The sequence below is a fragment of the Papio anubis genome, chromosome 16 (genome assembly GCF_008728515.1).
Source record: "Papio anubis isolate 15944 chromosome 16, Panubis1.0, whole genome shotgun sequence".
NCBI lineage: Eukaryota > Metazoa > Chordata > Mammalia > Primates > Cercopithecidae > Papio > Papio anubis.
In genome coordinates this window covers 56,911,329-56,935,443 of record NC_044991.1, presented here as the reverse complement: position 1 = coordinate 56,935,443, position 24,115 = coordinate 56,911,329, and the positions used below count along the sequence as shown (strand labels likewise).

Below are 24,115 nucleotides of genomic sequence, written 5' to 3'. Positions count from 1 at the left end.
AGATGTGTTCCTATTGAGAGAATTTCAAGGCTGCTCTGCTCAGCACCAGGAAGGACCTGGGTTTAATCAGAAAATGATAAAAACACTAAAAAAATCTCCTGGCAAGAAACCATTAAGATCATTCAAGGAAACACAGGCTCCCTGTCTTGGCAGGAGTTTCAGACATTATTTAGTCCTCTTATGACCTTGTACCTTAAAATCCTAGTACCTGAAATCCTGTTTGAGACCTTAAAAGAAAGGGCAACAAATAATATATAAGAGATCTCTCTAGGGAGTTGGATTGGGTGTACTTGATTCCTAATAGAGATTTAGTTTTTGATAAATACCTATACGATTTTGGGTTGTGTGTGTGTGCGCGCATGCACTTCTGTGTGTGAGGGAGAAGGAGAGAGTGAGAGTGTGTGAGTCAGCAAGAGAATGAGAAAGAGAGTGGGCTTTGCTTTCATAATTTAAACTTTTATAAATCTGAAAAAGAACGTTTTATGGAAAGATGAAGGAGCCTCCTTAAATAAATCATGGAGGCCTTGCTATTGGCTACAACTGAGACCTATCCAGGTGAGCAGAGGCCCAAAATGTCATTTTTACAGTGATCTTCTGCCATCCGTCTTGTTCCACCTGGCAGGTGAGCATAGTGTCCTCCTCATGGTCACTGTTTTCCACCAGGATGGAGCTCTGCATGCTGTACAGTCCGTCTTTGCCCTTGGTGGGGGTCAGGGTCTCATCTCTCTGGGAGACACTTCCATCCTTCAGCCAGGTCAGTTGCATGTCTTGGGGATAGAACTTCTCTGCCTGGCAGGTGACATTCATCTTGTTATTTGAGGCAGGGTGCTGAAGAATGGACACCTTGGGTGGAACTGAAATAGCATAGAACACATGCTCAGACGTCATGAAACAATCAGATCCATCTGCTTATTGCTTGGTGGCCATTTACTTAGCACCTACTTAGTATGTCGCTGTGCCTAGCACATAGTAGATGTTCGGTAGTTGGAATGACCTGTTATTATTTAAGCCTATTCCCTGGAGCAAATTTGGGAAGAACTATGCTCCAAAGACACGTGAAAGCCGGGTACATGTGGTGTTACCTACCTATTATGGTCTCAGACAAATCAGCCTTCCCATGAAGAGGGTAATGCAAGCTCCGGTGGTACACACTGCAGGTAACATGAGAGTTTAGGTCATCTAGAGCTGGGACTACCTCCGTGGTACTGATGATTTTGTAGGCATTGCTATTCTTTAACTGAACCACGTGGGTCTGGAGGGATGAGAGTTTCTTCCCATTTTTGAACCACTTCAGGGTGACATTTCTGGGATAGAAGCCGTAGGACATGCAGCTAAAATTCACAGTCTGCCCGAGCAAGGCCCTCTCCAAGGGGCCTATTACCACAGGGAGAGAGGGTGGAGCTACAAGAAAGAAGATGAATAAACAATTAGTGTTGGTAAGCTATAAAGTATTCTATGTGCCTTATAAAATTTTAATTCTGACAAGTCCATGATTAGGTATGATAATGTCCATTTTATAGATAAGGAAATTGAAGCTAGTAGAGGTAAAATAAAAAATACTAGCAACTTGCAAAGCCTGGACCGGAAAACAGGTTTATCTGACCACACAGCCTGTGGTCTTGACTCAGGTGACACTGTTTCTCTGTTCAGGAGCCATATTCCTATATCTTTCTCACTCTTGGTATTGATTACTCCTACTTACCCATTCTCATTTAATAAGGTTTAGACAACAAGGAATAGAAGGAAGTGTTCTTAGCCTAATGCTTATCTACCAAAAATCCTAAAACAAAATATCTTTAATGTGCAACTTTACAAGAATGTCCTTTAGTCAGCAACAACAGGGTACCTACTCTCATTGTATCTATTCAATAATGTACTGGAGATTCTGGCCTAAGCAATGCAACAAAAAGTGATGAATAAACAATAATTGAGAAGAAAGAAAAAATATAATGTCAACTGACACAGAAAACTTAAGTGAATCTATTTGCTGACTAAAAAACTGATAGATTAGAAAACCAAATGAATAAAAATTTTTAAATTATTATATTTGACTGAACCCGGAATAAATTCCAAACAGATTAAATTCTTAAATCTAAAATTTAATAAAACTATAAGAAGGAAAAAATAAGGGAATATCTATATGTCTCTGAGGTGGAAAAGAACTTTAAGACAAGATCCTAAAAACACAACTCATTGAGATTTGTAAAGTTGACTTTAAAGATTTATAAAGGTAACTATAATAAGGGTCAAATTATACACGATGAGAAACATAAACAAAACTTAAAAGCAATCAGTAAATAGGAGAGGAAAGGAAGTAATACATATAAGGTAATGTGAATGAAACAAAAAGCAAGCATAAAATATAGAGGATCAACAAAACCAAAAGTTGCTTCTTTGAAAACATATAATTCTCTGGTGAAAATGCAGAGAGGAAATAAAATATTGAGAAAGAGAGAGAGAGAGAGAGAAAGAGAGAGAGATACAATCACAGATGTGCAAAAGGGGCATTACTATAAATCTTGCAGGCATTAAAATGATAAAAATTGGATATGTTGAATAGCTTTTGCCAATATAAAATATAAAATTTAGAAAAAGTGAAAAACTATCTGGAAAAATGTAGCTTATCAAAAGTGAATAAGAAGAAATAAGAAACCTGGGCAGTATCAAAATTATTAAAGAAACTGAATCAGTAATTAAAAAAATTTTCCTGTAATGAAAATTCTAGATCTAGATGACTTCACTGGAAAGATCTGCCAAACATTTATGTAATGAATAAATTTTATCTTATGTAATCTTTTCTAAAAAATAGAAAAAGCAGATAGACTTCCCAACTCATTTTTTGAAGATAGCATAACTTCAACAACAAAATTCCAACAAGAATAATATAAAGAAAACACATAGATTATTATCTTACTTCTGAATATACGTTCAAAAATCCCAGACAAACTTCAGCAAACTGAATAACACACTATCACCAGAGTGGTTTTATTTCAGGAATAAAAAGTTGAATTAATATTAGAAAATCAGACTGGGAAACATGGCAAAACCACATCTCTACAAAAAATACAAAAATTAGCCAGGTGTGGTGGCATGGGCATGTAGTTCCAGCTGCTGGGGAGGCTGAGGTGGGAGGACCACTTGAGCTCAGGAGGTCAAGGCTGAAGTGAGCTGAGATTGCACTGCTGCACTCCAGCCTGGGTGAAAAAGCAAGACATGGTCTCAAAAAAATAAAAATAAAAATAAAAAAGAATATCAAATAATGTTATTCATCACATTTCCAAATTGAAAGACAGTAGAACCATATTACCATTTCAATAGATGCAGGAAAAACATTAAATGTTAATATTTACGTTTAGAAATTATTTGTAAACTAAGAATAGAGGTGAATTAATCTGATAGAGATAATCCATTAGATTGAACCATATGCAATTGCTATTTTTATTATATGAAAAATGATATAATATAGGCAATATATGGTTCATCCTAATTTTAAAAATACAACAAACATTGTAATCAAAGGTAAAACATTGAAAGCTTTGAAATCAAGTTGGTGTAATCTGGCTTGCCACCAGAAATTAAATCCAATCTTTTATCAGAGATTCTAGTTTGCTTAAGAAGTCATAAAGGAATATAAAACATATAAAGATTAGGATGAAATACGTTAAACTGTTATTATTACTACATGATACCATTGTGCCTTAAGAAAGGTCAAAAGAATCTATAGACAAATTTTTTGAAATAATATGAGAATTTAACAAGTTTGCTAGGTACAAAATCGATGTAAATTCAATTTTAACAAACATTAGAAAATTAAAAACATTTTTAAATGATCTCATTTATAATAATATTAAAAATATAAAGCGTGGAGGAATCAATCTGATAAGAGGTGTACCATGTCTATAGTAAAAACTACAAAACTTTATTGAATGACATTATAAAGGATTTAATGAATGAAAAGACATACCATGTTCATTGATAGAAAATAATATTGTAAAAATAAAGAAATGTATGCGTAGGCATATATGAAGATACAAACATTTGAATTATTCCCAGTTGATAAGAAGTCAGTGTAATCACAATTAAAATCCCATAAATTGTGTGTGTGTGCATATGTGAGTGTGTGCTGAACTTGACAAAGATATTCCAAACTTTTCATGGAAATGAAAACGGCCAAGCATAACCAAAAAGAATAAGGTGGGATGACTTGTTCTACCAAGTACTAAAACTTATTACAGAGCTGTAGTTATCAAGATAGTGGTGTTTGAAGGAACGAACAAAGAAAACATGGAAAAAATTAGAGAGCCCCAAATCAGATCCATCATATGAATGCTTAATTTTTGACAAGTTTGCACTGCAGAGCAGTGAAGAAAAGGGAAATTTTAAAAATAAATGAAGTTGGAACAATTAGATATTCATATGGGGAAAAATAAAATCTCATATCACAAATATGGGGATTCAGACTAAATGTGAAAGGCAAAACTATAAAGCTTAACTATAGGAAGCTATGTAAGAGTATGTCTTCAGGATTTAAAGGATTAAGGAAAGATTTCTTAAACAAGCACTGAAAGCTATAACCATAAAGGAAAAGGTTGAAATTTTGACCACACTAAAATCAAACCTTTGTCACTGTTTTATTAAATTGTTGTAATGGATGCTTTTATTACTGGGTTTCAATCATTTTTATTTTTCTGACATAGGGATTTAAGGCTATAAATTCCAAGTACAGCAGTAACTACATGCCTCAAGTTTAGTGTGCAGTATTTTAATTATTATTTAGTCCAAAATATTTTCTAGTATCCATGATAATTTCTTTTTGATAAATCAGTTATTTAGATCATTCCCCAAATTCTTAACATATGAGGATTTTCTAATTATCTTTTTGTAAATATGTATAGTTTAATTCCACAATGATCAGAACACATACTTATGTAATTTTGATATTTCAAAATTTGTTGAGACTTGCTTCTTGACCAAGCACATGATTAATTTTAGTTAATATTTCACATGGGCTTGAAAAAGATATGTGTTTTTCAGTTGTTGGGTGCAGTGCTCAATTACATCAAATTTGTTAATCACATTGATCAAATCTTTTGTATCCTTACTGACATTTTGCCTGCATGTCCTCCTAGTTACTGAGAGAGTGGCTGTGGTAGTCAACCTTTAAGATGATCTCCAGCTCCTGGCATTCACACCACTATGTAATCCCCTCCCCTGGATCTAGTGACTCACTTCTAATGAAAAAGTAAAACTAACAGGATGTCACTTCTGAAATTAGCTTATAAAGAAATTGTGACTTGTATCTTCTTCTTCCCCTCTCTCCTGCTTCTTGAGGAGAAGCAGCTGCCATGTTGTGAGCTGTCCTATGGAGAAGCCCATGTAGCAGATATCTGATGTCTTCAACCAGTTGCCCGCAAGGATCTGAGGCCTGCCAATAAACATGGCAGTAAACTTGAAGTGGATTCTTCTCCAGTTGAGCCTTTGGATTACTGTACTATTGGTAGACACCTTGATTGCGGCCTTACAAGAGACCTTAAACCAAGGTCTCTCAACCTAAACCATGTCTACAATCCTGACTCACAGACAACGTGAGACGATAAGTGTTTGTTGTTTGAAATCACTTAAGTTTAGGTAATTTGTTAGATGACTAATACAGATTGGTTAATAATCTGGTACCTTAATTGTGAGAAGGCAATGTGAAAATGGAACACAGAGAGATTTAAAGACACTGGTGTTGAAGATTTAAGCTATGCTGCTGACAGGCCAGTGATGCTGGCAGCAACCAGAAGCCAAAAGAGAAAGGGAATATGCTCTCTCTTAGAATCTCCAGAAGGAGCAGTTCTGCTGATGCCTTGATTCCAGTCCAGAGATATTGATTTCAGACTTCTGGCCTCTAGAACTGTGAGAGACTAAATCTGGTTTTTAAACAACTTTATTGCGATGTAATTCACATACCATACAATTCGCACATTTAAAATGTACAATTGCAGATATTTGTTTGTAGATATGTGCAACCATAACCACAGTCATTTTGAACATTTTTATCATCTCAAAAAAAACTCCATGCCTTTCATGTAATAACCTCCATTTTCCCCATCTTTCCACCATCCCCCAAATCATAAGAAATGTTCTGTCTTTAATCTACTTTCTGTCTCTATAGATTTGCCTATTCTGAGTATGTCATATAAATGGAATTATTTTTAAAAAGTGATTTTTTTTTATTATACTTTAAGTTCTGGGATATATGTGCAGAACCTGCAGGTTTGTTACATAGTTATACGTGTGCCATGGTGGTTTGCTGCACCCATCAACCCGTCATCTACATTGGGTATTTCTCCTAATGCTGTCTCTCCTCTTGTCCCCCACCACCCAACAGGCCCTGGTGTGTGATGTTCTCCTCCCTATGCCCATATGTTCCCATTGTTCAACTCTCACTTATAAGTGAGAATATGTGGTGTTTGTTTTTTTTTGTTCCTGTGTTAGTTTGCTGAGAATGATGGTTTTAGCTTCATCCATGTCCCTGGAAAGGACACGAACTCATTCTTTTCTATGGCTGCATAGTATTCCACGGTATATATATGCCACATTTTCTTCATCTAGTCTATCATTAATGGGCATTTGGGTTGGTTCCAAGTCTTTGCTATTGTGAATACTGCTGCAATAAATGTACATATACATGTGTCTTTATAGCAGAATGATTTATAATCCTTTGGGTATATACCCAGTAATGGGATTGTTGGGTCAAATAGTATTGTAGTTCTAGATCCTTGAGGAATCACCGCACTGTATTCCACAATGGTTGAACTAATTTACACTCCCACAAGCAGTGCAAAAGCGTTTCTATTTCTCCACATCCTCTCCAGTCTCTGTTGTTTCCTGACTTTTTAATGATCACCATTCTAACTGGCCTGAGATGGTATCTCATTGTGGCTTTGATTTGCATTTCTCTAATGACCCGCGATGATGAGCTGTTTTTCATTTGTTTGTTGGTTGTACAAATGTCTTCTTTTGAAAAGTGTCTGTTCATATCCTTTGCTCACTTTTTGATGGGATTGCTTGTTTTTTTCTTGTACATTTGTTTATGTCCTTGTAGATTCTGGATGTTAGCCCTTTGCCAGATGGATAGATTGCAAAATTTTTCTCCCGTTCTGTGGTTTGCCTCTTCACTCTGATAATAGTTTCTTTTGCTATGCAGAAACTCTTTAGTTTAATTAGATCCCATTTGTCAACTTTGGCATTTGTTGCAATTGCTTTTGGTGTTTTAGTCATAAAGTCTTTGCCCATGCCTTTGTCCTGAATGGCATTGCCTAGGTTTTCTTCTAGGGTTGTTACAGTTTTAGGTCTTACATTTACATCTTTAATTCATATTGAGTTAATTTTTGTATAAGGGGTAAGGAAGGGGTCCAGTTTTAGTTTTCTGCATATGGCTAGCCAGTTTTCCCAATACCATTTATTAAATAAGGAATCCTTTCCCCATTGCTTATTTTTGTCAGGTTTGTCAAAGATCAGATGGTTGTAGATGTGTGGTGTTATTTCTGAGGCCTCAGTTCTGTTCCATTGGTCTATATATCTGTTTTGGTATCAGTACCATGCTGTTTTGGTTACTGTAGCATTGTAGTACAGTTTAAAGTCAGGTAGCATGATGCCTCTAGCTTTGTTCTTTTTGCTTAGGATTGTCTTGGCTATACGAGCTGTTTTTTGGTTCCATATGAAATTTAAAGTCATTTTTTAAAATTCTGTGAAAAAAGTAAATGGTAGCTCAATGGGAATAGTATTGATTCTATAAATTACTTTGGGCAGTATGGTCATTTTCACGATATTGATTATTCCTAACCATGAGAGTGGAATGTTCTTTGTTTGTGTCCTCTCTCCTATTTCCTTGAGCAGTGGTTCGTAGTTCTCCTCGAAGAGGTCTTTCACATCCCTTGTAAGTTGTATTCCTAGGTATTTTATTCTCTTAGTAGCAATTGTGAATGAGAGTTCACTCATGATTTGACTGATTGTTGAATTATGGCATATAGGAATGCTTGTGATTTCTGCACATTGATTTTGTATCCTGAGATTTTGTTGAAGTTGCTTATCAGCTTAAGGAGTTTGGGGGCTGAGATGATGGGGTTTTCTAAACATACAATCATGTCATCTGTAAACAGAAACTTCCTATCTGAGTACGCTTTATTTCTTTCTCTTGCCTGATTGCCCCAGCCTGTACTTCCAATACTATGTTGAATAGAAGTAGTGAGAGAGAGAGGGCATCCCTGTCTTGCTCTGGTTTTCAAAGGGAATGCTTCCAGCTTTTGTCCATTCAGTATGATACTGACTGTGTCATAAACAGCTCATATTATTTTGAGATACATTTCATTAATACCTAGTTTATTGAGTGTTTTTAGCATGAAGCAGTGTTGAATTTTATCAAAGGCCTTTTCTGCGTCTATTGAGATAATCATGTGGTTTTTGTCATTGGTTCTGTTTATATGATGGATTACGTTTATTGATTTCCATACGTTGAACCAGCCTTGCATCCCAGGGATGAAGCTGACTTGATCATGGTGGATAAGCTTTTTAATGTGCTGCTGCATTCGGTTAGCCAGTATTTTATTGAGGATTTTTGCATCAATGTTCACCAGGGATACTGAACTGAAATTTTTTTTTGTTGTTGTGTCTCTGCCAGGTTTTGGTATCAGGATGATGCTGGCCTCATAAAATGAGTTAGGGAGGAGTCCCTCTTTTTCTATTGCTTGGAATAGTTTTAGAAGGAATGGTATCTGCTCCTCTTGTACCTCTGGTAGAATTCAGCTGTGAATCCATCTGGTCATTGGCTTTTTTTGGTTGGTAGGCTATTACTGCCTCAATTTCAGAACTTGTTATTGGTCTTTTCAGAGATTCAACTTCTTCCTGGTTTAGCGTTGGGATGGTGTAAGTGTCCAGGAATTTATCCATTTCTTCTAGATTTTCTAGCTTATTTGCATGGAGGTGTTTATAGTATTCTCTGATGGTAGTTTGTATTTCTGTGGGATCAGGGTGATATCCCCTTCTTCATTTTTTATTGTGTCTATCTGATTCTTCTTTCTTTTCTTCTTTATTAATCTAGTCTATTTGCTTTGTTAGTGTTTTCAAAAAGCCAGCTCCTTGATTCATTGATTTTTTGAAGGGTGTTTCATACCTCTATTTCCTTCAGTTCTGCTCTGATCTTAGTTATTTCTTGTCCTCGGCTATCTTTTGAATTTGTTTGCTCTTGCTTCTCTAGTTCTTCTGTGATTTTAGGGTGTCAATTTTAGATCTTTCCCGTTGTCTCCTGTGGGCATTAGTGCTATAAATTTCCCTCTAAACACTTTTTTAAATGTGTCCCAGAGATTCTGGTACATTGTGTCTTTGTTCTCATTGGTTTCAAAAACTTATTTATTTCTGCCTTAATTTCATTATTTACCCAGTAGTCATTCAGGAGCAGGTTGTTCAGTTTCCATGTAGTTGTGCAGTTTTGAGTGAGTTTCTTAATCCTGAGTTCTAATTTGATTGCACTGTGGTCTGAGAGACTGTTATGATTTCCATTCTTTTGCATTTGCTTAGCAGTGTTTTACTTCCAATTATGTGGTCAATTTTAGAATAAGTGAGATATGGTGCTGAGAAGAATGTATATTCTGTTGATTTGGGGTGGAGAGTTCTGTAGATGTCTGTTAGGTCTGCTTGGTCCAGAGCTGAGTTCAAGTCCTGAATATCCTTGTTAATTTTCTGTCTCATTGATCTATCAAATATTGACAGTGGGGTATTAAAGTCTCCCACTATTATTGTGTGGGAGTCTAAGTGTCTTTGTAGGTCTCTAATAACTTGCTTTATGAATCTGGGTGCTCCTGTATTGAGGGCGTATATATTTAGGATAGTTAGCTCTTTTCGTTGCATTGATGCCTTTACCATTATGTAATGCCCTTCTTTGTCTTTTTTGATCTTTGTTGGTTTAAAGTCTGTTTTATCGGAGACTAGGATTGCAACCACTGCTTTTTGTTCTTTCCATTTGCTTGGTAGATCTTTCTCCATCCCTTTATTTTGAGCCTATGTGTGTCTGTGCCTGTGTGATGGGTCTCCTGAATACAACACACCGATAGGTCTCGACTCCTTATCCAATTTGTCAGTCTGTGTCTTTTAATTGGGTCATTTAGCCCATTTACATTTAAGGTTAATATTGTTATGTGTGAATTTGATCTTGTCATTATGATGTTAGCTGGTTATGTTGTCCATTAGTAGATGCAGTTTCTTCATAGTGTTGATGGATTTTACATTTTGGCATGTTTTTACAGTGTCTGGTACTAGTTTTTCCTTTCTATATTTAGTGCTTCCTTCAGGAGCTCTTGTAAGGCAGGCCTGGTGGTGACAAAATCACTCAGCATTTGCTTGTCTGTAAAGGATTTTATTTATCCTTCACTTATGAAGCTTTTTTTTTGACTGGATATGAAATTCTGGGTTGAAAATTCTTTTCAAGAATGTTGAATGTTGGTCCTCACTCTCTTCTGGCTTGTAGGGTTTCTGAAGAGAGATCTGCTGTTAGTCTAATGGGCTTCTCTTTTTGGGTAACCCAATCTTTCTGTCTGGCTGCCCTTAACATTTTTTCCTTCATTTCAACCTTGGTGAATCTGATGATTATATGTCTTGGGGTTGTTCTTCTTGAGGAGTATCTTTGTGGCATTCTCTGTATTTCCTGAATTTGAATGTTGGCCTGTCTTGCTAGGTTGGGGAAGTTCTCCTGGATAGTATCCTGAAGTGTATTTTCCAACTTGGTTCCATTCTCCCCATCACTTTAGGTACACCAATCAAACGTAGGTTTGGTCTTTTCCACATAGCCCCATATTTCTTGGAAGCTTTGTTCATTCCTTTTTGCTCTTTTTTCTTTAATTTTGTCTTCACACTTTATTTCATTAAGTTTGTCTTCAATGTCTGATATCCTTTCTTCTGGTTGATAGATTTGGCTCTTGATACTTCTGTATGCTTCATGAAGTTCTTGTGTTGTGTTTTTCAGCTCCGTCAGGTCATTTGTGTTCTTCTCTAAACTGGTTATTCTAGTTAGCAGTTCCTGTAACCTTTTATCAAGGTTCTTAGCTTTCTTGCATTGGGTTAGAGCATGCTCCTTTAGCTTCAAGTAGTTTGTTATTACCTACCTTCTGAAGCCTACTTCTGTCAATTTGTCAAACTCATTCTCCATCCAGTTTTGTTCCCTTGCTGGTGAGGAGATGTCATCCTTTGGAGGAGAAGAGGCATTCTGGTTTTTGGAATTTTCAGCCTTTTTGCACTGGTTTTTCCTCATTTTCATGGATTTATCTACCTTGATCTTTGATGTTGGTGACCTTCTGATGGGATTTTTTGCATGCTCATCCTGTTTGTTGATGTTGATGCTATTGCTTTCTGTTTGTTAGTTTTCCTTTTGACAGTCAGGGCACTCTTCTGCAGGTCTGCTGGAGTTTGCTGGAGGTCCACTCCAGATCCTGTTTTCCTGAGTGTCACCAGTGGAGGCTGCAGCACAGCAAAGATTGCTGCCTGCTCCTTCCTTTGGAAGCTTCATCCCAGAGGGGCACCTGCCAGATGTCAGCCAGAAATCTCCTGTATGAGGTGTCTGTCGACCCCTGCTGGGAAGTGTCTCCCCATAAGGAGGCATGGGGGTCAATGACCCACTTGAGGAGGCAGTCTGTCCCTTAGCAGAGCTCAAGCGCTGTGCTGGGAGATCCTCTGCTCTCTTCAGAGCTGGCAGGCAGGAATGTTTAAGTCTGCTGAAGCTGCACCCACAGCTGCCCCTTCCCGCAGGTGCTCTGTCCCAGGGAGATGGGAGTTTTATCTATATGCCCCTGACTGGGGCTGCTGTCTTTCTTTCAGAGATGCTCTGCACAGAGAGGAAGAATCTAGAGAGAATAAGTGATCTTTTGTTATTTTATTCTTTAACTTAGCATATGATTTCAAGGTTTATCCATGTTGTTGCATGTATTATTAGTAGGTCATTCCTCTTCATAGTTTAATAATAAACCACTGTATGTATAGATCATATCTTGCTTTTCCATTCATCAATTGATAGATGTTTGGATTGTTTCCATCTTTCAGATAGTGTGAGTGCTGTTATAAACATTTGTGCACAAATTTTTATGTGAACATATGTTTTCATTTCTCTTGAGTAAATACCTAGGAATGGAATTGCTGGGTCATATAGTAATTTATGTTTGACTGTTTTAGGAACTGCCTATCTATTTTCCAAAGTGGCTTCATTTTGCATTCCCACTTGCAGTGTATGAGGTTTACAATTCCTCTACATTCTCATAAACATTTGTTATAATTTGATTTTTGATTTTAGCTATCCTTATTAGTGCAAAGTTTTATCTCATTATAGTTTTGATTTGCATTTCCCTGAGGACTAATTATGCTGAGTTTCTTTTGATGTGCTTATTGGCAATTTGAATATCTGCTTTGGAGACATTCTTTATGTATTCTAAATTCAAGGCCTTTATCAGATATGTACTTTGCAAATATTTTTCCCATTCTTTGGGTTATCTTTTTACTTTCTTGATAGTGTCCTTTGAAGCATAAAAGGTTTTAATTTTTAAGAAGTCCAATATATCTATTTTTTCTTTTGTTTCTCATGCTTTTGATATTATGGTTAAGAAGCCAATGCAAAATCTGATGTCATTAAGATTTATCCCTATGTTTTATTATAAGAGCTTTATAGGTATTTTTAGGCTTTCAAACCATTTTGAGTTAATTTTTGTATATTGTGTGAAGTAGGGGTTCAACTTCATTGTTTTCTGTGTGTGGCTACCCAGTTGTTTCAGCATTATTTGTTGAAAAGATGCTTCTTTCCTCATAATCACACTTGTTGAAAATCAGTTGACCACGACCACAGATACATGGGCTTGTTTCTGGACTCTCTCTTTTTCATTGGTCTATAGGTCTATCCTGTTCCAGTACCATATTACCTTGATTGCTGTGGATTTGTAGTAAGCTTTTATTTTTATTTTATTTATTTATTTTTAGAGATGAGATTTCACTATGTTCACCAGGATGGCCTCAACCTCCTGTCCTCAAGTGATCCTCCCATCTCAGCCTCCCAAAGTGGTGCGATTATGGGTGTGAGCCATTGCACCCAGCCAGTAGTAAGGTTTGAAAGAAAAACCTGTGTTATCTTACTTTATTTTTCAGGATTGTTTTGGCTCTTCTGGGTCCTTTATATTTCCACATGAATGTTAAGATCAGCTTGTCAATATCTACAAAAAAGTAGGTTGGGATTCTGATAAGGATTTTGTTGGATCTGTAGACCAATTTGGGAGAGTAATGCCATCTTAACAATTTTAAATCTTCCAGTCCATGAAAATGGGAAAATTCTCAATTTATTTACATCTTCTTTCATTTCTTTCAACTTTTTTTGATAGTTTTCAGAGTATAAATTTGCACTTCTTTTGTTAAATGTATTTTTATTTTTAGTGTTCATTACAAGTGTGTGGAAATGTAATAGATTTTTGTATATTGAACTGTATTCTCAAGCTTGCTGAACTTGCTCAGTAGTTTGAATAGTTTTTTAGTGGGTTCCTTAGGATTTTCTATATACAAGAACATGTCATTTGTGAATAGAGATAGTTTAACTTCATCCTTTCCAATTTGGATTGTTTTTATTACTTAATTGTCCTGACTAAAAATTTTGGTACAATGTTGAGTAGAAATGGTGACAGGAGACATCCTTGTCTTGTTCTTCATCTAATAGGGACAGCTTCTAACCATCCTCATTAATTATGACATTGGCTGTGGGTTTGCTAAATATGATGTTAGCTGTGGGTTTTGCATCCGTGTGCTTTATCAGGTTGATAAAGTTCCCTACTATTCCTAGTTTTTCTAGTACTTTTTTAAATAGAAGAATTTTAGATTTTACCAAATTCTTTTTATCATCTTGTGAGGATTATGTGGTTTTCTTTTTTATTTTATTGATATTGTGTTGTATTAAATTAATTGACATTCAGATGTTAAACCAACCTTGTATTTGTGGGATAAATCCCACTTGGTCAACATGAATAATGCTTTTTTTATGTTGCTGGTTTCAGTTTACTAGTATTTTCTTAAGGGATTTTTGTGTCCATATACATAAGATATATTTGGTCTGTGTTTTTTTCTTGTGATATCTTTGTCTGGTTTTGATATCAGGGTAATTTTTTGTTACCAATTTAATCTATTTTGTTGTTATAGGTATCTTGAAATGCTCTATTATTTTTGGGCCAGTTTTGGTAATTTTTGTGTCTTCTAGGAATTTGTCTTTTTCATCATATAAACCTAGTTTATAGGCACACGTTTTTTCATAGTATTCTTTAATATTTCTTTTTATTTCTGTAAGGTTACTTATAATATTCCTTCTTTCATTTCTGATTCTAGTAATTTGAGTTTCCTTTTTCAATCTTCAGTTCAGCTAAATAAATAAACTTGGGAAATTTTCAACTATTCTTTCTTTGAATATTTTTTCTGCTGTTTTCTCTTTCTCCTCTCCTTCTGCTATCCCTATTACATGTATGTGGTGTGCTTAATGATGGCCTACGTTTCTCTGAGGCTCTGTTCATTTTTTAAATGTTATTTTCATTTAATTTTTCTCTGTTCTTCAGATTCCATAATTTACATTAATCTATTTCAAATTTGCTAAATCTCCTTCTTAAAATCTACTGTTAATTCCCTCTAGGGCAATTTTTCTTTCAATTGTTATACTTTTGAATAAGAAAATTTCCATTTGGTTCTTTTTAATAATTTCTATCTCTTTATTGATATATCTTATTTGATGCAACATTATCATCTTACTTTCCTATACTTATTTAATCATGGTTTGTTTAATCACGTTTCTTTGAATATATTTGTAATGGTTACATCAAAGGCTTTGCCTGTTAAGTTTGACATCTGGTGGTCATAACAAGCAGTTTCTGATACCTTTTTTTTTTGGTTTGTTTTTGGTATATGTGTCATATTTTTCTGTTCTATTGCATGTCTCACTTTTTTTGAAACTGGACATTTTACATAATATATTGTAGAAACTCTGGATATTGATCTCCCTCACAACCACCAAGGCTTGTTATTGTCATCTGCTTGTTCAGTTGTTGAGTGACTGGATGGATTATTTTGGTACAGTTGATTCCTCTTCTTTACCATGGGGTGTAGGCTTTGACAAGGAAAAGGGAGGTTTTGGTTCAAATATCAGACTTTTACTTTTCTTCCCCAGTTTTAGTAGTTTAAAAATTATTTCTTCATTTATGATATGCCCTTAATACTATTTCCAGAGACTCTAAATATTTTTTAAAAATGATTTTCACCAGTTTCCATGGAGTGGGCCCTTGGAACTTCTTGTGCTGTTATGCCACCCATAAGGGTCTATTTCAGTTGTTTTAAGCTGTCAAATTTGTATCCATTAGTTACACCAACTACAAGAAACTAATACATAGCTAAGTATTTTAAAAATATATATAAACATTTTTATTTATTAAGAAATGGCATAAGTTTGGTACATTTCTGACTCAGAACATTTGAATGTTAATAAGGATATTGAACTCATTCACAGTATTCTCCCTCTAAACAGCTGTCATGCACTCCTACACCTCCACTCTAACTAGAGACTTCTTATTAAGAAGAAGGCAAAGCCATAAACCCAAAGGGTTCTGAGAAGAGTCTACTGGGGTTCCAGTACCCATAGCCTGGAAGACAAGCCCATTAGCCTTTCAGAGGCTCAACTTCCTCATCTGATAAGGTAGGGCGTGGACCATGTGATGGATGAACATATTTTATTTTTAACCTGCTTAGCATTTGTTCCATTGGGTTGACTGCTTATCTCTCATGGCATCTCATCTCCCTAGCAACAAAGAATAAAATGTTGACAACAAGGCATACAAAAGGCTAATATGGATAGTTCCCTAGAACTCATTTGTGAAGGTTGGTAGGAAAAAGTTCTCTTTCCACATCGGTTGTAAGATGGGGGAATGAATATCAACACTTTCTGCATTTATTTTCACTATCGTATACTGAAGATTTTTATGCAGCAGGAAAGAACAAAGCCATGAAGAGATTAGACAATGTCAGAGAGCCGTAATCTTGGTAACACTAAGCCCTAAATCCAATGCTTTAGTCCCTGGTTCCAAAAGTTCTGCCTTGAATACTGTGAGTAACCCAGAATTCTCTGCAGGTACAAAATCAATCAACTCATATTTTTGGTTGAAATTAATGCATTTGATATTCTCTCTTGTAAGTAAATGTTCTTCACTAATATAGAGCATACTGGACTGGGTCCAGACAGCCCCACCTCTTTATTCCCTACTATGTACACTCCTGAAATCTCCCTAAGTTAGGTTCCTCATCTGTACAGTGAGTACAAGCATCCAGCAATTCAAATGTTGCTATGTAGATAATATAGATGAAATGTTTGGAATATAGTAGATGCCCAATAAATGTTAGCATTATTGTATGACCAATTTAATAATTTCTCAGGCTGGATATTGCCCAAAGTTCACACGGCACCACAAGTAGCAAAACACTAAGAAAAAGGCTTTGGATGCAGAAAACATAGATTTGTACTTGCAGTTCAACACACTACAACACATTGTGGGATGTGGGACCTTTATTATTCTTGTAGCCCTTAGGACATTGTTGATTTAAGCAAATTGGCTTAGCAAGGAGATGTTTTCTTTCACATTATTAGAAGTCCAGAGGTGAGATTGGAACAAGGAGCAGTATGGTTGTGCATATTGTCAAATCTACACTGGTTACATAGCTGCATTCATCTAGACTTTTTCTCAACCTTATTCCCCTCATAGTCATAAGATGCCTGCTTAAAGAACCTGGAGCAACACAATTGCTTGTTTCCAGCCAAGAAGGGGAAGAATTGCTTTAGATTACCAGATTTCTCTGCAAGCCTGTATTTTTCTCTGATAGACCCAAACTGGCCAAGTTCATCCCATATTTGAGTAAACCTCTAGCAGGGAACATGGAATTATACTAGTTGGCTTAGGTTAGTCATAGGGGGTGGATTGAATATTGAGAAATCAACCAAAATAGCTCTCATCACTCAGCACTCAACCTTTTGAGTCTTTTTTTCTTCCTGTAAAATACCTAACTCACAGTTTGCTGAGAGAATTAAAAAGATCAAATGTATGTTGTACCTTCAATAATATTTGGCACATAGCAATTGTTGAATGAATAGAAGACGTAACTGCTGAGATGATATTATACTCCAGGGGGTATGAGATATAGGAGACATACTGACCTGTAACAAACACCTGAGTGCCCTGACCTGATTGGTACTCCTCGGTAGCTTTCCCTTTTATGAACTTCACGCAATAATAGGTGCCAGCATCAGCAAGAGAGATTTCATGGATGCGGATGGAAAAGTCTGTGTTGCCAGGCTTGTTGGTGTCTCCAATCTCTTTTACTCTGGGAAAGTGACCTTGTTTGAAATTGTAGATTAATTTCCGGTTTGGCCCTGTTCCCTTGAACCACAAGACAGGTCCATTTGGTAAGGTATCTGGTACGCTGCAACTCAAGATGATTGACTCCCCAGTTGATACAGTCTGCGACATCTCTGTTTGTTGCACATGGAACATATGTGTGGCTCCTGGAAAGAAACTGAAAATCATTTCTCATTTCCCCTTCTCTGACTTAAGCATGGGTACAGGTCATGGTCGGGCCTCATTCATTAATTCTTTTAACGACATGCATAAATGCCCATGCACTGAGTAAAGAGAGGCCTTTGCACATGGAGGCAGCTTCTCCCCAGAGTGCTGAAGGAGGGGAGTTAGTCCAGAGGACCAGATGTATTCCTCCTCAGTTCCATTCCTCAGCCCTCAACCACGGTAACGGGAGGACAGGGAGGGAGAAGGGGGAATTATCAATGGGTAATGTTCATGGAGAAAGGCTAGTTCCCCTATCCATCTAATTGCCTAGAGTCACTCGGTACATTTGGAACTGGGTTCAAGTCCTGTCCCTCAACCCCACATCTCCACTGAGTTTGGGATTGGCCTTCCTCTCTCCTCTGAAGGGTGATTATTCTCTGAATTTGTAGAGAAGTTCATGCTGTGGAGAAGTTAAAACAATTAAAGAATGAGGTGGTCATGGCAACAGCATATAGTTCCACTGCTTATCTCTTCAAGAGAAAGAAGGGAGAGGGTTTCCTTTCCTTAACAAAAAGAGATTAGAACCTCAAGGGCCCTCTACAGTTTTGGAGGTTCTAACTGGCCACCCTTTACCCTCCTACACAGTCATCATCACTACCCTACAATGTGTCAGGTCCTGGTGATAATCTCTCCTATTAAGCTTGGTTGTCAAAACCACAGACTGCCTAAGGAACAGGTTAGAGAGAAAGGGAACTCCTGGTTGGCAAGGCCAGGAGGTAGTGTGGGAAAGCAGTCTGCATTGACATTATGTAACTTAAGGGAAACTTGTGGATTTTCCATTGCCATTTGGGCATTATGGAATGTGTCTGGATTCAAGGGAAACATTACTGGGAAGGTCAGTTCTCCTGGAAGAATAGAGGGACACCTAATATCACTGTATTTCATGACGTTAATTCAGGGGTGGTGAGGAGAAGGAATTACTGGTTATCCTGGGAATAAAAATACTTGGAATGAAAGAACAGTGGGGCTGGGCGTGGAAGTCTCAGGACAGACCTGGGAAAACTCAAGTGTCAGGAAATGACTCAACCCCTCTGGGAAGGCTTTCTGCAAAAAAGACTTTGGAGAGATCGATACACAAGACCCCTCCTTCTGGTCTGAGAATTCCCCAACAGTGCCAGGCCATGGTAGGAGATCACATCCACTCATTGACTTGTATGGGGAATGGGAATGTGATCTCAGACTGGACTGTGGTGACCACTCAGGTACTTGCTATCAGGCCCCAATCACATTCTAGTTGGTAATGGGAAGGTGAGTGGGATCATGGAGGCATGTAGAGAGTCTGCCTGCCTGAAGAGCCCTTTGTTTTGGCCCAGGAGATACTGGGCATTTTGGGGAAAACTTCACCTATGTTGATATTCTATCAGAAGCTAAGATGTGGCTGCTAGCATCTGTGACTGGAAGTTTGGGGTCATGAAATAAGTCATAATATACGCAATGCATATACCTGGGCCCAGGTTTCTTCCTAGAACCTTAGAAGTCAGTCAGCCTTCTAGGGCCCAGTTTTCTTACCATTTAGGCCATGCAGTGCACACATGTAGTTGCACTTTGCATACCCAGTATCTTTTTATTTTTAAGTGTCTCCTATGTCATGGGTTCTGGTGGGGTTGGCATCAGGGAAGGATGTGGCTTGTCAACATAGCTTGATTCAATATTTGGCACAGGTTGTCCAGAATGGCTTACTAGAAAGGCCATTGGTAGAAACCTAGTCTACAGGGTAGTTTGTGGATAAAGGAGCACAGCATTCAGTATGTAGTGATGATTTGGTACACGGTGAAGGATTTTAAAGAGTCATCTTCATAAACCCAGGGAATAAAGTGCATCAGGCTGTGCTCACCATTCACATACACGATGGTGCCTGGACCAGAGAAAAACTCCATGTCAGGGTGTCCTACCCTTAACTTCACACAGTAGTAGGTGCCAGCATCCTCTGGCAACACGTCACGGATGCGAATGGAATAGTCAGTTTGATCGACCATTGTGTTTTCCACCGGAGTTACTCTGGGGAAGTGGCTTCCATTGAAACTATAGATTAATTGTTGTCCTGGCCCAGTGCTCTTGAACCACAAGACAGGCCCTTCTGGGGACAGAGCAGACATATTGCAGGCCAGGGTTAGGACATCTCCAGGATTGACTGACACTAAAGTCTGAGGCTGGTTCACCTGGAACTCTTCATCTGAAGTTCCTGGAAAGAAACGTGGAATCATCTCTCATGTTCTCTGTCTTGGCTCAAGATGCTCTGAGGGTCTGGTTATAGGTCAAGGTGGGATCTCAATATGATAGTTTTATTTCAGCATCATGTGATGGCACCAGTCATATAAAAATTACAATGCTAGGTGCCATGTGAGGTGAAGGGGAGGGTATCAGTGTACAAATAGGAGAATGGCACTTTCCTTCTGCATTGGGGCATGAGGATGGCCTGCAATATATTAGGCACTAAATAAACATATTTTAAATAAATATATGAATATATTTTTATTAAATGAGAATATACAAAATATAATTTGGGTCAGATTTTTCTAATTGTCTCAGAATCAGGGATACAGCCCCTGCTAAGGACAGTACGTTGATAACCAACATCCTGCATACGGAGTGCATATGGAGTGACCTGCATATGGAGGCAGCTCCCTCCAATACCAGGTCTTCTATGGTGTGAAAGGCCACTCATTCACCTCTCCCAGAGTAAACACTGAGGCATGCATTCTCAGTGAAGTTACTATTTTCCATAAAAGGTGACAATTGGTTTTTGGAGTATGGGAATATCTTAGATGTTACAATGGTTGGTTTGTCAATGCTCAATCCTACCCAATAAAATCTTATTCCTTACTAGTTAATTGCTCTTGTCACGTGTTCTTAGGTATCACACAAGCCACACTGACATTGAGTTCATGGCAGATACACAAAATGTCTCCAAGAGAAGTTCTACAAAATTGCAGTGTTATTCATGATAGCCAAAATATAGAAACAACTGAAGTGCCTATCAATGTATAAATGAATAAAAACGTGATTATACACACACACACACACACACACACACAGTGGAACACTATTTATCCTTTAAAAATCAGAAAATTCTGTCACTTATGACACCATGGATATTATGGTGTGAAATAAGCCAGGTACAGAAAGACAAATACTGCATGATCTTGCTTATATGTGGAATCTCGCTTATATGTGGAATCCAAAAAAGTCAAACTCAAAGAAGTAAAGAATAGAATGTGGTTACCAGGGTCTGGGGTGGTGGGGAGTTGGACAAGGAAATGGGAGATGCTGGTCAAAGCCTATAAAGTTGTAGTTAGACACGGGGAATAGGTTCTGATGATCTATTGCACAGCATGGTGATTATAGTTAATGCATACTTCAAAATAGCTAAAAAAGTAGATTTTAAAAGTTCTTACCACAAAGAAGTGATAAGTATGTGAGGTGATGGATATGTTAATTAGCCTGATTTGATCATTTCACTGTATATACATGTATAAGAACATCACATTATACCACATAAATATATACAATTGTTATTTGTCAATTAAAACCAAAATAATATTTAAAAACCCACCAAGTTGTACACCTTTAAAAACAAATAAGTTCTACAAAACAATGGAGGACTTTATTTTTGTATGGTTTTGCAATCTTACTAAGTGTATTCCTTTTCTATTGCTGAATAACAAATTACCACAAACTTAGTGGCTGAAAACAACACATATTAATTACTTCACAGTTTCTGTCCATTTGTAATTCAGGTATGGCTTAGCTGGGTTCTCTGCTTCAAGGTCTCACCAAGCTCCACTCAAGGTGTCAGGTGGGCTGTGTTCTTATCTGGGGGTTTGACTGGGGAAGTGTTCATTCTAAGTTCACTCAGGTTGTTGATAGAATTCAGGTCTTTGTGGTTGTAGGACTGAGGCCTTCAACTTCTAGGGGCTTCCCTCAGTTCCTTGCCACGTGGGCCTTCTCACAGGCAGTTTTCAACACGGCTCCTTGCTTCTTTAAGGCCAGAAGTTGCAAGAAAAACTCTAGTGTGATAGATCTTATACAACCTAACATACTTGAGGGGGTGACAGTGCATCACTTTGGCCATATTCTATCAGATAGAAGCATGTTACACACAACACACAGATAGAAGCATGTTACCTGAACAAAGAGATTTGCAACAGACATGGCCACTGGGAGATTTTGTCAGAATTGGGGGCCATCCCAGTGTAGTCTTACATAAGAGTGGGATAGTTGGGAGTCACCTTACAGTCTGTGTGCCACACCCAATAAGTACAGTTAAAAATTCAAGTGAGTTTTACTAGCTTTCAGTGTCTTAAGTTAGCTTTTACCTAAATATTTTTAGTCATCCTTAACTCTGCATTGAATAAAAAGAGCAAGCTTTATACTTACCCTTCCTATGTATAAAGCACAGACAGATATAAATGCAGTACATAAACCAACAAAGAATATATCTAAGTTATTAAAATTTCATGTTGAGGCTATTATGAGTTGAATTGTATGCCTCTGAAATATACGTTGAGATCTTTTTTTTTTAATTAATTAATTAATTAATTTATTATTATTATTATACTTTAAGTTCTAGGGTACATGTGCATAACGTGCAGGTTTGTTACATATGTATACTTGTGCCATGTTGGTGTGCTGCACCCATCAACTCGTCAGCACCCATAAACTCGTCATTTACATCAGGTATAACTCCCAATGCAATCCCTCCCCCCTCCCCCCCTCCATGATAGGCCCCGGTGTGTGATGTTCCCCTTCCCGAGTCCAAGTGATCTCATTGTTCAGTTCCCACCTATGAGTGAGAACATGCGGTGTTTGGTTTTCTGTTCTTGTGATAGTTTGCTAAGAATGATGGTTTCCAGCTGCATCCATGTGCCTACAAAGGACACAAACTCATCCTTTTTTATGGCTGCATAGTATTCCATGGTGTATATGTGCCACATTTTCTTAATCCAGTCTGTCACTGATGGACATTTGGGTTGATTAATGTGACCTTACTTGGAAATAGAGTTGTTACAGAGAAAATCAAGTTAAAATGAGGTCATTGAGGTGGGTGCTAATCCAATATGGTGCTTGTTTTTATATGAAGTGGAAATTTGAACACAGAGACAGACATACACAGGAGTAAGATGATGTGAGGATACAGGGAGGGTGGTGCCACCTGCCATCCAACAAATGTTTGAGGCTACCACTGCCAGAAGCTCAGAGAGAGACATAGAACACAGTCCTCAGAAAGAACCAACCCTGCCCACACTTCAATTTTGAGTGTCTAGTCTCCAGACCTGTGAGAAAATTAATTTCTGTTATTTAAACCACCCAGTTTGCAGTACTTTTTAAGAGTAACCAAATACAGTGGCAACAGAGAAATAAAAAACTGAATTTCACAGAAAGAAGTGTAAAACATGCCAGGGGCCAGGCGTGGTGGCTCATGCCTATAATCCCAGCACTTTGGGAGGCTGAGGCGGGTGGAACTCTTGAGCTCAGAAGTTTGAGACCAGCCTGGGCATCATAGTGAAACCCCATCTCTACAAAAAAAGACAAAAATTAGCTGAGTTTGGTGGCACGTGCCTGTAGTCCCAGCTACTTGGGAGGTGGAGGCATGAGAATCACTTGAGCCCAGGAGGTGGAGGTTGTAGTGAGCCAAGATCGCACCACTGCACTCCAGCCTAGGTGACAGAGTGAGACCCTGTCTCAAAAAAATAAATAAAAATAAAATAAAATAAATTACACATCCTTTGATTCCAGAGGCTGGAGGGTGAGAGCTATGTTGGGTGCTGTGCCCAGCCCTGTGACCATAGGTGTGAGTCCTTTACCTGAACAAAGAGATTTGCAACAGACATGGCCACTGGGAGATTTTGTCAGAACTGGGGGCCATCCCAGTGTAGTCTTCTGAGTTCTGCCTGTTCTGGGATAAGACGAAGAAAACTCTCCCAAAGGAAATTTTATGGGAACAGGTGAGGGAGAGTTCACTAAACAAGAAGAGGGGAGAACCCACCACACACACACAATAAGGCCCCACTCACCTGCCAGTTCAAGCAGCAGATACAGCAGTAAGGAAGGCAGAGATGGGTGGAGTGGGGAGGCAGGGATGGGCATTGTGGTGAAACCTGGAGCTTGCTCTGCCTGAATGTCTGTCCTGGAGACGCGCTTGACTCAGTTCTCTGAGCAGAGAGGACAGTTCTTGCCTCTGTGATGTCAGAGGAAGGGGATTGTGATGAGAGGAAAGGTCAGGGGACTGGGACACTTTTTCCTTTGTGATTATAAAATTGAACAGACAAGGTTGCTTCAAGCTAAGAAGTTGCTGCTGGAAATATTTAGCATTGCTGGGACTGGGAGTCTTGACACCCACAGACTTATACTCCTTCCTGAGTTTTATCCGATCTCAGAGGTTCTCCCCAACTTCATGGCCTTTGCCTATCTAGGAGCCTCAGATACACAGGCTGGACCAAGGCCGCAACCTCATGATGGGCATGTGTGGG

At 37.9% G+C, this 24,115-nt stretch overlaps 1 protein-coding gene across 1 annotated transcript; it reads right to left on the bottom strand.

Moving 5' to 3' along the window:
* Positions 1–435: 435 nt before the first annotated feature.
* Positions 436–24,115, bottom strand: LOC101021900 (signal-regulatory protein gamma). The gene is made up of 5 exons (XM_009216433.3): positions 23,660–24,115; positions 19,480–19,827; positions 17,240–17,587; positions 1,087–1,401; positions 436–854 (listed from the first exon to the last, which is right to left on the bottom strand). Exons 1-5 carry the CDS (start codon positions 23,730–23,732, stop codon positions 535–537), a joined length of 1,404 nt encoding a protein of 467 aa, XP_009214697.1. The 5' UTR covers positions 23,733–24,115; the 3' UTR covers positions 436–534.